Source organism: Alligator sinensis, unplaced genomic scaffold (assembly GCF_000455745.1).
Source record: "Alligator sinensis unplaced genomic scaffold, ASM45574v1 scaffold136_1, whole genome shotgun sequence".
Classification (NCBI taxonomy): Eukaryota; Metazoa; Chordata; order Crocodylia; family Alligatoridae; genus Alligator; species Alligator sinensis.
In genome coordinates, this window is record NW_005843043.1 from 173,731 (window position 1) to 186,238 (window position 12,508).

Below are 12,508 nucleotides of genomic sequence, written 5' to 3' on the forward strand. Positions count from 1 at the left end.
ACCACGCCAACAGCCCAGGGTCGGGGGTGCTCTGTGCAGGCTGCCGGGCCCCGACTCCATTAAGGTGAAGGGGGCAGGGAGAAGGGTGCCCGGTCCCAGATGGGGACTCTTCCTCAACCCCCTCCCTGCCCCGTGGGATGGGGATGGGGGCTATCTTCCATGCTGGGAGGTACTCTTCCCCCTCCTCCTCCACCACGCCAACAGCCCAGGGTCGGGGGTGCTCTGTGCAGGCTGCCGGGCCCCGACTCCATTAAGGTGAAGGGGGCAGGGAGAAGGGTTATTTCCTCCTTCCATCCCTTCTGGTCCCTTCTGCCATGCAGCTGGGGTCTGCCAGCCCCAGGGCCACTGCTGCAGCCCCCTCCCCTCTGTTCCCCACTGGGCTGACAGGCAGACTCCTGCTGCAGTGGGGGAGAAGAGAAAGGAGGGAAGAAGTAATCCCCTCCCTGCCCACCTTGCCTTAACGGGACCATGCTGCCCGGTGTCTCGCCATGTCCCATCCCTGCTCTGGCTAGAGACCAGAGGGGAGAGGCCAGCCCAGCTCTGGAGCAGATCAGAGCCCAGCCCAGAGAGCATGCTGAGATTCTGGGGGAGCTGGTTTAATTTAAACCAGCAAGGGTCTGAGACAGACATTGCATAAACTGGTTTGATTCAAATCAGTTAAGACTGATACTACATTCAACTATGTTTATCTCAAACTGGTTTCAGCCATTTTGAAACTGGTTTATGTGCACTGAATGTCTGTTCTGTTACAGGTTTAAACCAGTTTCTGATCACTTAAACCGGTCTGTATGTAATGTCTGTTCTTAGCCCTGAAAGCTACTGCTCCATGGTAGCAGCTCACCTTGGGGCAGTGTGCCTCTGATAGCAGTGCCAGAAGGCAGGCCCCACACTTGCACTCTCTGGAGAAAGCTCCTGATGAGAAGTTTGTCTTCATTGTAAATGAGAGAGGCTGGCCTTCAAACACCACCAGAACAAAACACAGAAGGATAAAACCTAAATGAAGAGCCCAACCATGTCTAGAAAGTGGGCTGAACATCTCAAATGCTGAAGTGAGGATGCGAAAGGTCCTTCCTTGAAGGGAAAAGAAGACATAGAGACATGCTGGGCATCCTGCAAATGGGTGTTCATGGTAGTGGTGGAGAGCAGTAGGGCCTGGGGGATTTATTTTCTAGAACTATGTTATTTGTCCTTTTTCGAGCACTTAGCCCCAGGGAAAAGCAGGTTGGGCCAGCACCTGGGGTCTTGACAGATCTGAGACAAGCACAGAGAATTTCTTAAGTCAAAATGGCTGAGAATCTGCGGCTTCTCAGAGACCCACGTGCCCATACACAGTAAGACGGCTTGTATGTGGAGCGGGACAGAGTCTGCCCTAGCAGACAAGCAGAAGCTGAGCAAACTTGCTGCTGATGCGTTTGGCTCAGGATGATCTGCAGCAACTCCCATTTTGTTAGAACGGGAAAGAGGGAGTGCGGTTCTCCATAGACTCTACTAGTGGCAGCTACAAGATGGGTATTTCCTCGTGGACAGCTGAACATTATTTTTGAATAGGAAGGAGTGGGCTTGGTGTGGGCATGATCAGTGTGAGCAGTGCATGTGCTTCTTATGATTCACAGTGTTATCCTTTCAGATAGGACTCCAGTTGCTCCCTGGAGCTGCCAGGTCTGTCAGCCTGGAGATATATTCTGAGTTCATAAAGCAAGGTACCTTGGTGCACCTTTTTTCTATAATTTAAACCCATTCCCATCCCCCTACCCTCCCATGAGAAAGTCAATAAAAATTAATGTTTTCCTAGCTGAGAGGAACCCTTCTGTTCTTGCTTCAGGGATATATGTATATTTTAAATTTTAAATGTGTTTTTTGTCCATAACACTATTACATCGTATTGTGTACAATTAAAGAAACAATGGCTCGAGGTAGAGGAATTATCAATTTACATCAGTCTGCAGGGGCTGTTCTTATTACAAACTACAACAATGCAACTATCAGGGGAAAAAAAGAAAGCCTATCGATTGATTTATAGCTTGCTGATCTATCTGTCTCTGGCTATTATTCCTTGTATAATTTTTCATTATATGCATGACAGCCAATTCTCAGCCGCACTGAGACACAACGTGCAATCACGGAGGAGTACAAAGAGCCACTAAATATGTTGGAATAATAATGCCTGACAGTAAAAGTTTGAAGGAATCCAGAAACAGCTGTGAAGTCGCTGGGATCATCCTGCAGTCCTAAAACCTGAAAATGAAATACAATGGCTCGTTTCCTAGAAAGAAATGTTGATCTGGCCACAACCAGGGGCCAGAGCAATGAGGCTCAGGAGAGTGGCTTCATTGCTGAACCACTTCACTGTTTACCCCTCTCATCCTCTGTATTTGTTGTGTCTGTGGACTGAGGAGTGACTTGTGCTGGAGGTGTCTGTAGAGCCTGACATAGTAGGACTTCCTATTTCATGTGAAACCTAAGCACTGTTGTGATAATGATGAGAATAATACAGGGACAGCTGAATCGATAGGGCAACCCAATCAGCCAGCACCTAGCAGAGATGACCCTTGATATTTTGGCGCTGCGTCATACACAGGGCACAGATTAGCCTGTGCTGATGCTCTGTTAAAAACATTTCCCAGTAGGGTTGTGAACAGACATTCATCCAGAATTCAGTGGGCTCAGCCATTATATCAGCTTTGGCTGTCAGCACAGCAAGAACATGGCCCATGGGCACAGCTGGGTTAGGTAGGCAGGAGAGCAATGGGTTGCACTGCACCTTGCTAGGTTGTAGGCTCCATCATTCTGCCCTGGTGAAGTTAGTGAATGTGGACATGCCATGAGAGGTATGCTCTTTCGGAGCCTGATCTCTGTGTTTCCCTATGTACAAGTATAGGAAGTTCAATCTCCACCTCCACTGCTAGTGCTGCTACTGAGGAAACCTGTTCCTGGCATTGACTAACTCTTGGGTATGTGGTTTATCTGCTTCCCTGCTGATATGACAGCCACATGTAACATGCCTCCAACTCTGCTTTCCAGCCCTGGGCTTCTTATGCATCACTGCTTTCCTGTTACCAGCTTTTCCCAAACAGCAGAGCTCCAAAGCTTAACAGCCAGGCTCTCCAGTGCATTCTTTCTACAGGAGTCCCCCTCTTTCATGCACAAACGTGTGACTGGAGTTTTGTCAGATTAGACCCTGAATATGAAGCTTTAGACTCAGACCCAAACATCTAAATTATACAAACCAAGATCAGATCTACAGAGTATACTGAACATCTTCAGGAAAATGAAAGAAAGCTGCTCTATTTTGTGGCAGCCCTGCCTAAGTATCCATGGCAGGGTGCTGCAGCCCCATCATCTGACACTTTCCCTGCCCCGCTCTTGCACCAGGGCTCTTGCAAAAGTCAGAGAGAGACTGCTCGCATAGTCTGTGGGCTTGAGGGCTTCCGCCTGAAGCAATCTGGTGGCCTGCATGGCACTGGACTGGGATAAGGGAGCCACAGCGGGTGCCTGTTCAAAAACTGTTTCAGAAATGAAATCTCATGCATCTCTGAATCAGTTAATCTCTAAAGTGCACCATGCCCTACCTTCTGTCTGACTTCAGATTAACTCAGCGAACTGCCTGTATTTCAGACTGGACTACTGAAATAATCTTGAGAGTTGACTGAACTTTTTTCCATCAAAAACATGTTTTGTTGAAACATTGTGAGATATTTCAACGTATGAGTTAAATGTGCACGTGAGAATTTAAACCTACCTTTTTGTTTGTTGAATATGTTAAAGGCAACTCATTTCTAGTTTCACTTTATGTTTGAAATATATTCAGTGTGGAGTACTCTTATCCATGATAATGGGATTTTATTTATGGCTGTGCTTGGCCAAAGAAGTAAGCATAGTGTTATTTTCCAAGCAATTTTATTTGGAAAGTTTTTGTTTTTATTTGAAGTTTCTTTTTCTCCCAGTGAAAACTGAACACTTGGATGCTGTGTGTGGGGAGGGTGGGGGCACTTAATTGCTATCTTTCTCTCCTTTTTCTCCATTCTTCTCTCTCTTTCAGGACAATTTGAGGTGGGGGGGGGGGGTGAAGGGGAATGGGGGGGGAAAATTCCCAAATAGCTAAATGTTCAGCTTGTTTATTTGTTTCTTAAATTAAAAAAGCAGAAAAAGATCTGCAGGAAGTTAAATGCAAAAGACAATCAACATTGTCTATGCCCCGCAGGCTGTAATGTTGGAAATCTGGTGCTTTTGGGAGCTGTGAGGAGCAAAGTATGAAATGGAGGAAATGTACAATGGGAGCGATGGGATCCCACACTACCAATTATACAAACCAAAATGCAGAGCAACAGAAACTAAGTGCTCATAGAAGGGAGTTTATGAGAAGAGGGGACAGGGAGCAAGAAGGCAAGGGATATACAAAAAATTGAATTAAAACCTGCAGTTCTGGCCACCTTCCCTCTCCTGCCCAGCGTAACTGGGTGCTTTTATTGCATTAGAAGTGGGGAGAAATCTGGCTGAGAGGCAGGCAGGAAGGGCTAAATGCTCCCCTCGATCATCACTGAGCATTTTCTGATAGTGCTAATTGCCAGATTTTGTTCACTTCACTTTTGAGCTGATGCCTTGTCTGCTGCTCCTTTCTAGCGTCTGCTCATCAGGGCATCCAGTATCTGAGTGCACCCCTGGCCCTATCCTGAATTTTTCTCTGCCATATCTAACAAACCAACTTCAGAGTGTGTGTGTGTTGGAGGGAGGGTGGGGAAGGGGGAATAATGATCCCATTGTAAGCTATCATTATCTGAGCAGTGAATGTGTTGGTGAATCAGGCTAGCAAAGGTGACCTTGGTTTTATTATATTAAACCATCAAGGTTCACATTTCTGAGTGTTTGATTTATACTTCGAATGCATTTTGGCAGAGGAGCCTGCTCCATTTCCTAAAAAGATATCACTTCTCACTGACACTTTGTATGTACTAGGGCCAGATTCAACGTTTTATCCTTGCAATGCAATGTTAAGTAAAGGTTCCCCTCCCCCATTAGACTGCTAGATGCAAAAGTAGGGTGCTGCAGTAGAGGTGTAAGTAAAAAAAAGATAAGTAATAACAAATAGCATGCATGGAGCATAGTTGCTTAGATGAGCAAAGCATAAATGCTGAGCCATACATATACCTGAATAGCTGGAACACAGACAGCCAGATTCTCAGTTGATATATAATCAGGGTTGCTCTGTTAATAGAGTGACTCTGCCTATTGACACCAGCTGAAGATACATGTCTAAGGCTTTGGTGCAATTCAGTGAAAGAATGAATGCCCTACCAGAGGGGCCTTTGAAAAGTTGGCATTATACCACTTTGAGTAAATGCCATTGACCTCATTGAAAATAGTTGATTAACATGAATAAGGGCTGCAGAATCAGAAAGAAATAAAGGAAGCAAGCAAGCTGCATAGCGACTGCTCTCTGTTATGACACCTCTCATGTTGAGTGAAGTGAGAAGGGCGTTTTCCATCTCTCCTCGGAAGTTAAGAAATGTCACAACAGAGATCAGCTGTCAGGTATTGTTACATCTCTGCAGTCGTGCTGAGTTTCTGTCTCCCACTCTTCTTCAGGTTGGAAACAGCTTTCAATGAGGCTTCAGGAAAATTAGTAGCACTTTGAGCATGTTGGGGATCAGGAGGGTCTGAAAAGCTTCATGCTCTAAAGATGTGGGAACTGAGTTAAGCAAGACACAGGCAGAAGCATTGTCATTATGGGTCTGGGGAGAGTGTATGCCAATGACTGGCCCTGAGAGGAGAAGAATATTTTGAGCCGTGGTCTTTCCCCGGGGTGCTCCTGGCTCTGCTGAATATTGCAGCCCAAGCTGTTAAAAGCAAGCCAGGCAGGTAACAAAATATATGCACAGGCTTAAAATGAAAAATGGAGGCAGTTTGCAACACCACCAACGCAACTTGTTAAACATGCAAGTTGAGATGTTGGTGCCTTTACATCCAGCATCATACAAGCAACAAGATTGTAATGATGGTGGAATATTTTACAAGATTAAGGCTGTTAAACTTTGGAAAAAGGGAACGGCAGCTGTACCTAAGGCAGCTATTGATTCAGTAATGCAGTGTTCTTCAAGAGCAGTTCATCTGCAAAGCCTAGATTGGATGCCACGTAAAAGTTTAAAAGGTGCTTGTGATGATGTCATGTTAGAGCTAGGGGGAAAGATAAAATCCATTTCAGGGTGGTACTGTAGTTGTTCACTATTATTTTTGTAAGGGTAGCACCAAAGAGTCTCAACTAGAGGGGAACCGCGGGTGGACAGTGCTGTGCCAAGGGACAGTCACTCATTGCCTCAGACAGTTTGCCATATAAAAGATACATCCCAAAGCAAGAAGTCTTTGAGGAGGAAGGGAGAACTAGTGGTACTGAGTAGGCCTGTGCGAAGTGGCTAGTATTAGCTTTGGATTCAGATTCAGCTGATTCAGGGGACAGTGATTCGATTCAGTGATTCGAGACACTGTCCTGAATCGAATCGGCCAAATCTGATTCGGAGATTTGGCTGCAGCTGAATCAGCTGAATCACATAGACCCCATCCCCCGCTTGCTCGCAATGGCTGCCCTGCCCGCCCCAGCTCCTGGTTCTTTGAAAAAAAAGCCTTAACTCACCAGCTGCTGCCCAGTGGGGGGGATCCCCACTGCCCCCCACTGCCCCCCACTGCCCCATGCTGCATATGGGACTCTGTCACAAGTCCCCTGACCCTCCCCTGCTCTCCCAGTGCCCCCATGGCAGCCCTGCCACCCCAGCTCTGGCCCTTTAAAAAACAAAAAACCCCTGAATTCACTGGCTGCTGCCAGGTGGGGGGGGGGGGGCCCCCGCTGCCCTCCATTGCCCCACCCCATGTGGGGGGCTCTGCACAAGCCCCAGAAGCCCCAAGGCCACTGCAGGAGCCAGTGAGCATGGGGGGTGGGTTTTTGTATTTTTTTTCTTAAAGGGCCAGAGCTGAGGTGTGAAGTGCAGCCATGGGGGCGCTGTGAAAGTGCGCAGAGGTCAGGGGGCTCATGCAGAGCCCCTGATGCAGCATGGGGTGGTGGGAGGCAGTGGGGATTGCCCCCCTGCCCAGCAGCATCCAGTGAGTGGGAGCTTTTTTTTAAAGCACCGGGAGCTGCAGCAGGCAGGGCAGCCATGGGGGGGGTGGGGATGGGGGAGCACGCAGGGGATGGGGCCTGGTGGAGGTCCTCATGGTCTCCCCCTTCCTTCAGCCCCCTCTCCCTGGCCCCTACTTACCAGCTTGGAGTCCGGGTCCAGCTCCCTGCTGCAGCAGGTGGGGACTGCCCGAATCACCGAAGTGCTCCGAATCTTTTCTGAATTGATTTGGAGAGTTTTGAATTGAGGTGGGGATGGGGGAGCACGCAGGGGATGGGGCCTGGTGGAGGTCCTCATGGTCTCCCCCTTCCTTCAGCCCCCTCTCCCTGGCCCCTACTTACCAGCTTGGAGTCCGGGTCCAGCTCCCTGCTGCAGCAGGTGGGGACTGCCCGAATCACCGAAGTGCTCCGAATCTTTTCTGAATTGATTTGGAGAGTTTTGAATTGATTCAGAACTTTTAATTGGCCCCCTAATTTGATTTGGATTTGGAGATTCAGCCACTGAATTGGGCCAAATCTCCTCCAAATCGAATCAGCACCCAAAGCTTCGGACAGCCCTAGTACTGAGGTGTGAGGCTGGACTACAGACTAGCATCAGGCATCATTCCTAGGTGGCGTCACCAGTCACAGGAATATCAGTCAATATCTCCCCTTCCAGTTAATATCTCTTTCCAAACTACTGGGCTGGCCTGCCTCTGTCACAGCATGCTTGGAAATGCTGAGGCTACAGGAAATTTTGCATCAGTAAATCAGTTCAGTCTAACAAAGGATGCATTGGAGGCAAGTCCTCAAACTGGAGAAAATTATCACAGCTCTCTCAGTGACTTCTGCAGGAGTTGCCACAGTTCCTGCCAGTCAGGAAACAGCCCTGTGGCATTAGATCTTCTCTTTGGAAGTGATAGTTACTAGGCACGTGCAAAGAGAAGCCTATTTGATTCGGATTCAGCCTGAATCAGGGACAATGATCCAGTTCGTTGATTCAGATCACTGTCCCTGATTCGATTCAGCTGAATCCAAATCTGAAGATTTGATGCTGATTTGGAGAATCAGTGATTCAGACATAGACACAGCTTTAAAAGTTTTTTCTACATACCTTGAGGTAGCAGGCGCAGCTCTTGATTGCTGCAATGGTGGGGCACATAGAGTGTCCCACAGGAGTGTGGCGTGGGGGTGGGGGGGCTTCATGTGCTCAGCGGTGAACCCAGAAGTTGACTGGAAGTACTTCCAGTTCACTTCCAGGTCTGTCGGGGAGCACACTGGGGTTCCCCCCCATGCCTCCACAGCTTGGCGATTGCCCGCAGGGGGACCCTGAGTGCCCTCCCCCTCCCTCCAGACCCAGGAGGCCCCAGTTACTGATCTGGGGGCATGTGGGGGGGGGCCTGCATGTTCCCCAGTGGACCCAGAAGTGGACTGGAAGTACTTCCAGTCCACTTCTGGGTTCACCGCCAAGCACATGAAGGGTCCCCCCACCCCCACACTCCTGTGGGATGCTCCATGTGCCCCATCATCTCAGCGATTATGAGCCACGCCTGCTACCTCAAGGTATGTAGAAAAAACTTTTAAAGCTGCGTCTATGTCCGAATCTTTCCAAATCGATTCAGAGGGTTCCGATTAGATTCAGAGAGATGAAAGGGTCCTCTGATTTGATTCACATTTGGAGATTCAGCCACTGAATTGGGCTGAATCTCCGCTGAATCAAATTAGGGACTGAAGCTTTGCACAGCCATAATAGTTACCCTCAGGGAAGAGCTTGAGACTCCCTTGGGGCCATTTTTTGAAATGGTGCAATTTCTTTCAAGTCAAGAAAACAAATGGGGAACATACAAATATGGGACCTCTATGTACACACACACACTCATTTCACTGTCATGCTAACATTTATTTATTTATTAAAAACATCTTTTACCCGAGTGATACTCTTAGAGCTCTCACATCTGTTTGTAAAAAAAAAACAACCCAACACATCCTTGGGCTGCAGCCAGCAAAATCATTTCATTACAAAATTGCAACTGTAATGCAGTTCAAAACCACAAACATACTGTACATGGAGATGCTTTTGTTTCCAAACTATTCATTAGGAATGATGCACAAGCCAAAATTATAGCCCGTGAAAGGTGAATTAAAAGAAAATGAGCCTGTCCGACCTTCTAAGTGATAGCACTTAGTGCTGTAATTATTATGTATAGCTAATCCTGCTCCCACCACAAGATTGTGCAGAAGTTTCCTTTTCCCTCCAGAGATATCTGTCTTTACATTTCTTCAGTGCTTCATGCCTAATTCAGACTGACAAGGAACAGAGTTGAGAGGATAGAAAATGAGAAGCCTGGTTTAAAGATTATTTTCTATAATGCAAGATGGAGAACCGAGTCCCTCCTGTCTCCTGGCTGCTCACTGACCCCAAGTGAAATGATCTGGGAGGCTGTGTGTGTCTGTTTTATACTGGAAAGGTATCATGTCCTCAAACCCACCCTAACAGTGGGTACTTCTCTGTGAGGCTGAGATGAAGAGAAATGAGGTGCACTGCATTCTTACATGGTTTTGGCTAGGGTGGAAGAAGTTTGCATTGCCTTGTCCTTTGTGAGGCCTTTGATGTCCCTCGTTATCCTTGGGGGAGCTGGAAGAGGACTGATGCCTTATGCTTTCCAGCCCAGGCTAAGCCCAGAAATGCTGAGATGCAGTGGAGTTTCTAGGAAGAAAGTGATTTTCCCATGCTCTCTCCCTGCTGTGGAAGGCAGCCTGTCAGTCTAGCTGGTGTGACTTGCATGGGGATGCCCAGTGACAAAGGGTGATATGTTGGCACAGCCTCTTCATGCTGGAGAGCCTCCATGGAGGCCTATGGCTGGGTTCATACCAAACCAGGAATATGGGGTGCTACATGGTGTGAGCCCCTAGGGACAGACATTACACATAAGCCATTTTTAGTGATCAGAAACTGGTTTAAACCTGTAATAGGACAAATGTTCAGTGTACATAGACCAGTCTGAAAATGGCTGCAACCAGTTTGAGATAAACCTAGCTGAATGTAGTATCAGACTTAACTGATTTGGCTCAAACTGGTTTATGCAATGTCTGCCCCAGACCTTTTGTTGGTTTAAGCTAAATCAGACATCCTCAGCATTACAGTATGCTCTCTGGACTGGGTGGGGCTCTCTGCTCCATGGCAGAGCTGGCCCCTCCCCTCTGCTTCCTGGGCAGAGCTCTAGTAGACACCTGAAGGCACAGGAGGGTCTGCTGGCTTCCCCGTGCCCCCCTCCTCCTCTCTCACCACTCACTGCTTAAGCAGAGATCCCTTCCTCCTCTCTCCCACAGCACAGACTGTAGCCAGCGTATGGTATGCTAGCTAATGCTGTGTAAGGCAGATAGGACAGTGTCCACTTAGGGCTTTTTGGAGGTAATCAGCAGCTCATATGGTAATGTCCCTGCATTCCTTCCTTTGGAAAAAAGCTGTTTATGAAAAGCTTGTAATGAGCAAGATTTTGTTTTCTGATGGGGTGTTAAATGCTGATAACAGAACTGATAAATGCTCTGTTATCAAGGAGGGAGACCCCTCCCTGGCCACGCCCCCTTCAGCTCAGCCCTGTACAAAGGAAGAGAGGGCTGCTCTAGCCCCCCCAGCTTCTAGCCTGAGCCACTGCAGGCATGTGCCTGCATGTCTGAGATGTCTGTCTGGTTACAAAACTGATTTAGCCTAGCCAGGTTAGACTAACCTGCAAAGAATGAATCAATTCAGGCTCAGGTTTTTTGTATGTCTGTCCCGAGCCCAGAAAGCTAGGCCTGTCTGCAGTGCTGTAACAGGGAGCAACCAGACACAATCACTTTGGCAGGGCAAGGGCAACCCCAAAGAGCGGATCAGAGAGGCCCCAAAATCAAAGGAGACTGAAAAGTGAAGCATAAATTTGCTGGCTACTAGGAGCAAGGGGAGAAGAGGTGGGTGATGAAGAAGCAACAGGCAGAGCCCCAAGGGCTTGTTGGCAGGAAAGTGCAGAAGCAACAGAAGGAACCTTCAAACTCTAAGGTTAGAAGGTATAAAGATCTTCCCAAGCAGTAAGCTTGGTTGAATCAGAAATGGGAGCCTTCTGGGTATGTCTGGGATAACATGGCAGGGGCAGGCTCATACGGGGGCAGACTGCAAGGTACAGAGTTACACAGCCATTTTTGGGGGCAGCAACAATATCCACCATCTCAGTGTTTGAATCCTGATGTCATCCTGGCAGTCCTAATGTGGAATTAAAGCCCTGCCTGTTGCTTGCTCTGCCTCTGCCTCCCGGGACGGTGAAGATGTGCCATGGGTGCAGCTCCAAGGTTCTACTGAGTAATTTGGTTGCAGGTGGGGTTTTGGCTCATTGTTCTCCTGGATCCCTTCTGCTTCCTATTGCTACTCTCTTTTGGTTTTTCTTCACAGGTCTGGCAGTCCATCAGATTATCACCATCACAGTGTCTCTCATCATGGTCATAGCTGCTCTGATAACAACTCTTGTGTTAAAAAATTGGTAAGGTCTGTTGTCCATATGCTTGGCTTGAGTGTTGGGGGTGCTGCTGGAGTGTGTGGAAGGGGCAAGATTGGGAGTGGGGGCAGAGCTAACGATTTCAATTGTGAATTAAAAAACCCAACATTTCAGCTATTAGGTGCAAGAGCAGGTTAGAAATTATGGCTTAAGCTGAACTGTTTAAAGAAGGCAAGGGAATTTGGGCCGTATGCTTCCATTGAAATTCTGTGTTTGTTTATCGCCCCTGGGCTACTTTGATATCCGAGTCTTATTATTTATTTAAATTCTTATTTAGAGTTTGGCATCATGCCCATCACCATCACAGGCAGCTACGTTTGCAAGACTGAAAAAAGTCATCACCCTCCAAACAAATATCTGCACTGTTACACACACATTAGACAGGCTTTAAAATAGCACACACTCTCATGATTCCTAAAACAAAGTGCCAAAAAAGCCTGCACATTTGGGATTTTGCATATTGGCAGACTTGAAGAATTCAGCTTAACTTCCTAGCTCCCCTTGGCTTTCCCACTGCCATGATATAATATTGCACCCTCTTAGGTTAGTTGTTCCTGAGTATTCTAATAGCAACCTCTTCTCGGGAGACCAGGGTAATTCACCCTGTCCTGGGCCACCTGACTTTTTCTCTGGCTTGCTGTTTGGGCTCTGAATTCCTGCCTGGGTCTAAGCCATTCCTTAAAACAAAAGTTTGGCTTAGCATTTAATAATGATGTTTCCTGGCCTTTTATTACAGCTCTAGGGATTGAAACTCACCTTCTGAGCCTCTTGAATGCAGCGAGTTTTACATGCTTCACATTCCCTTTAGTGTTCATGTGCTCATGTTCTAGCTTAATTTGCTCTCATTTATTCGTTAGCATCAGCTATGCATATGGTAAAATAGGTTAGTGCTTTGCTTCAG

At 47.4% G+C, this 12,508-nt stretch overlaps 1 protein-coding gene across 2 annotated transcripts in view; it reads left to right on the forward strand.

Moving 5' to 3' along the window:
• Positions 1-12,508, forward strand: part of AJAP1 (adherens junctions associated protein 1) — an 80,400-nt gene that overhangs the window by 48,183 nt on the left and 19,709 nt on the right. For both annotated transcript variants that reach the window (XR_003092068.1, XM_025193409.1), the window contains exon 3: positions 11,505-11,592. Coding sequence is in view for 1 of the 2 variants with exons in the window: in XM_025193409.1 (XP_025049194.1) it covers positions 11,505-11,592 (88 nt within the window). In the remaining variant the exon portion in view is untranslated. The remainder of the gene's footprint in view (positions 1-11,504; positions 11,593-12,508) is intronic.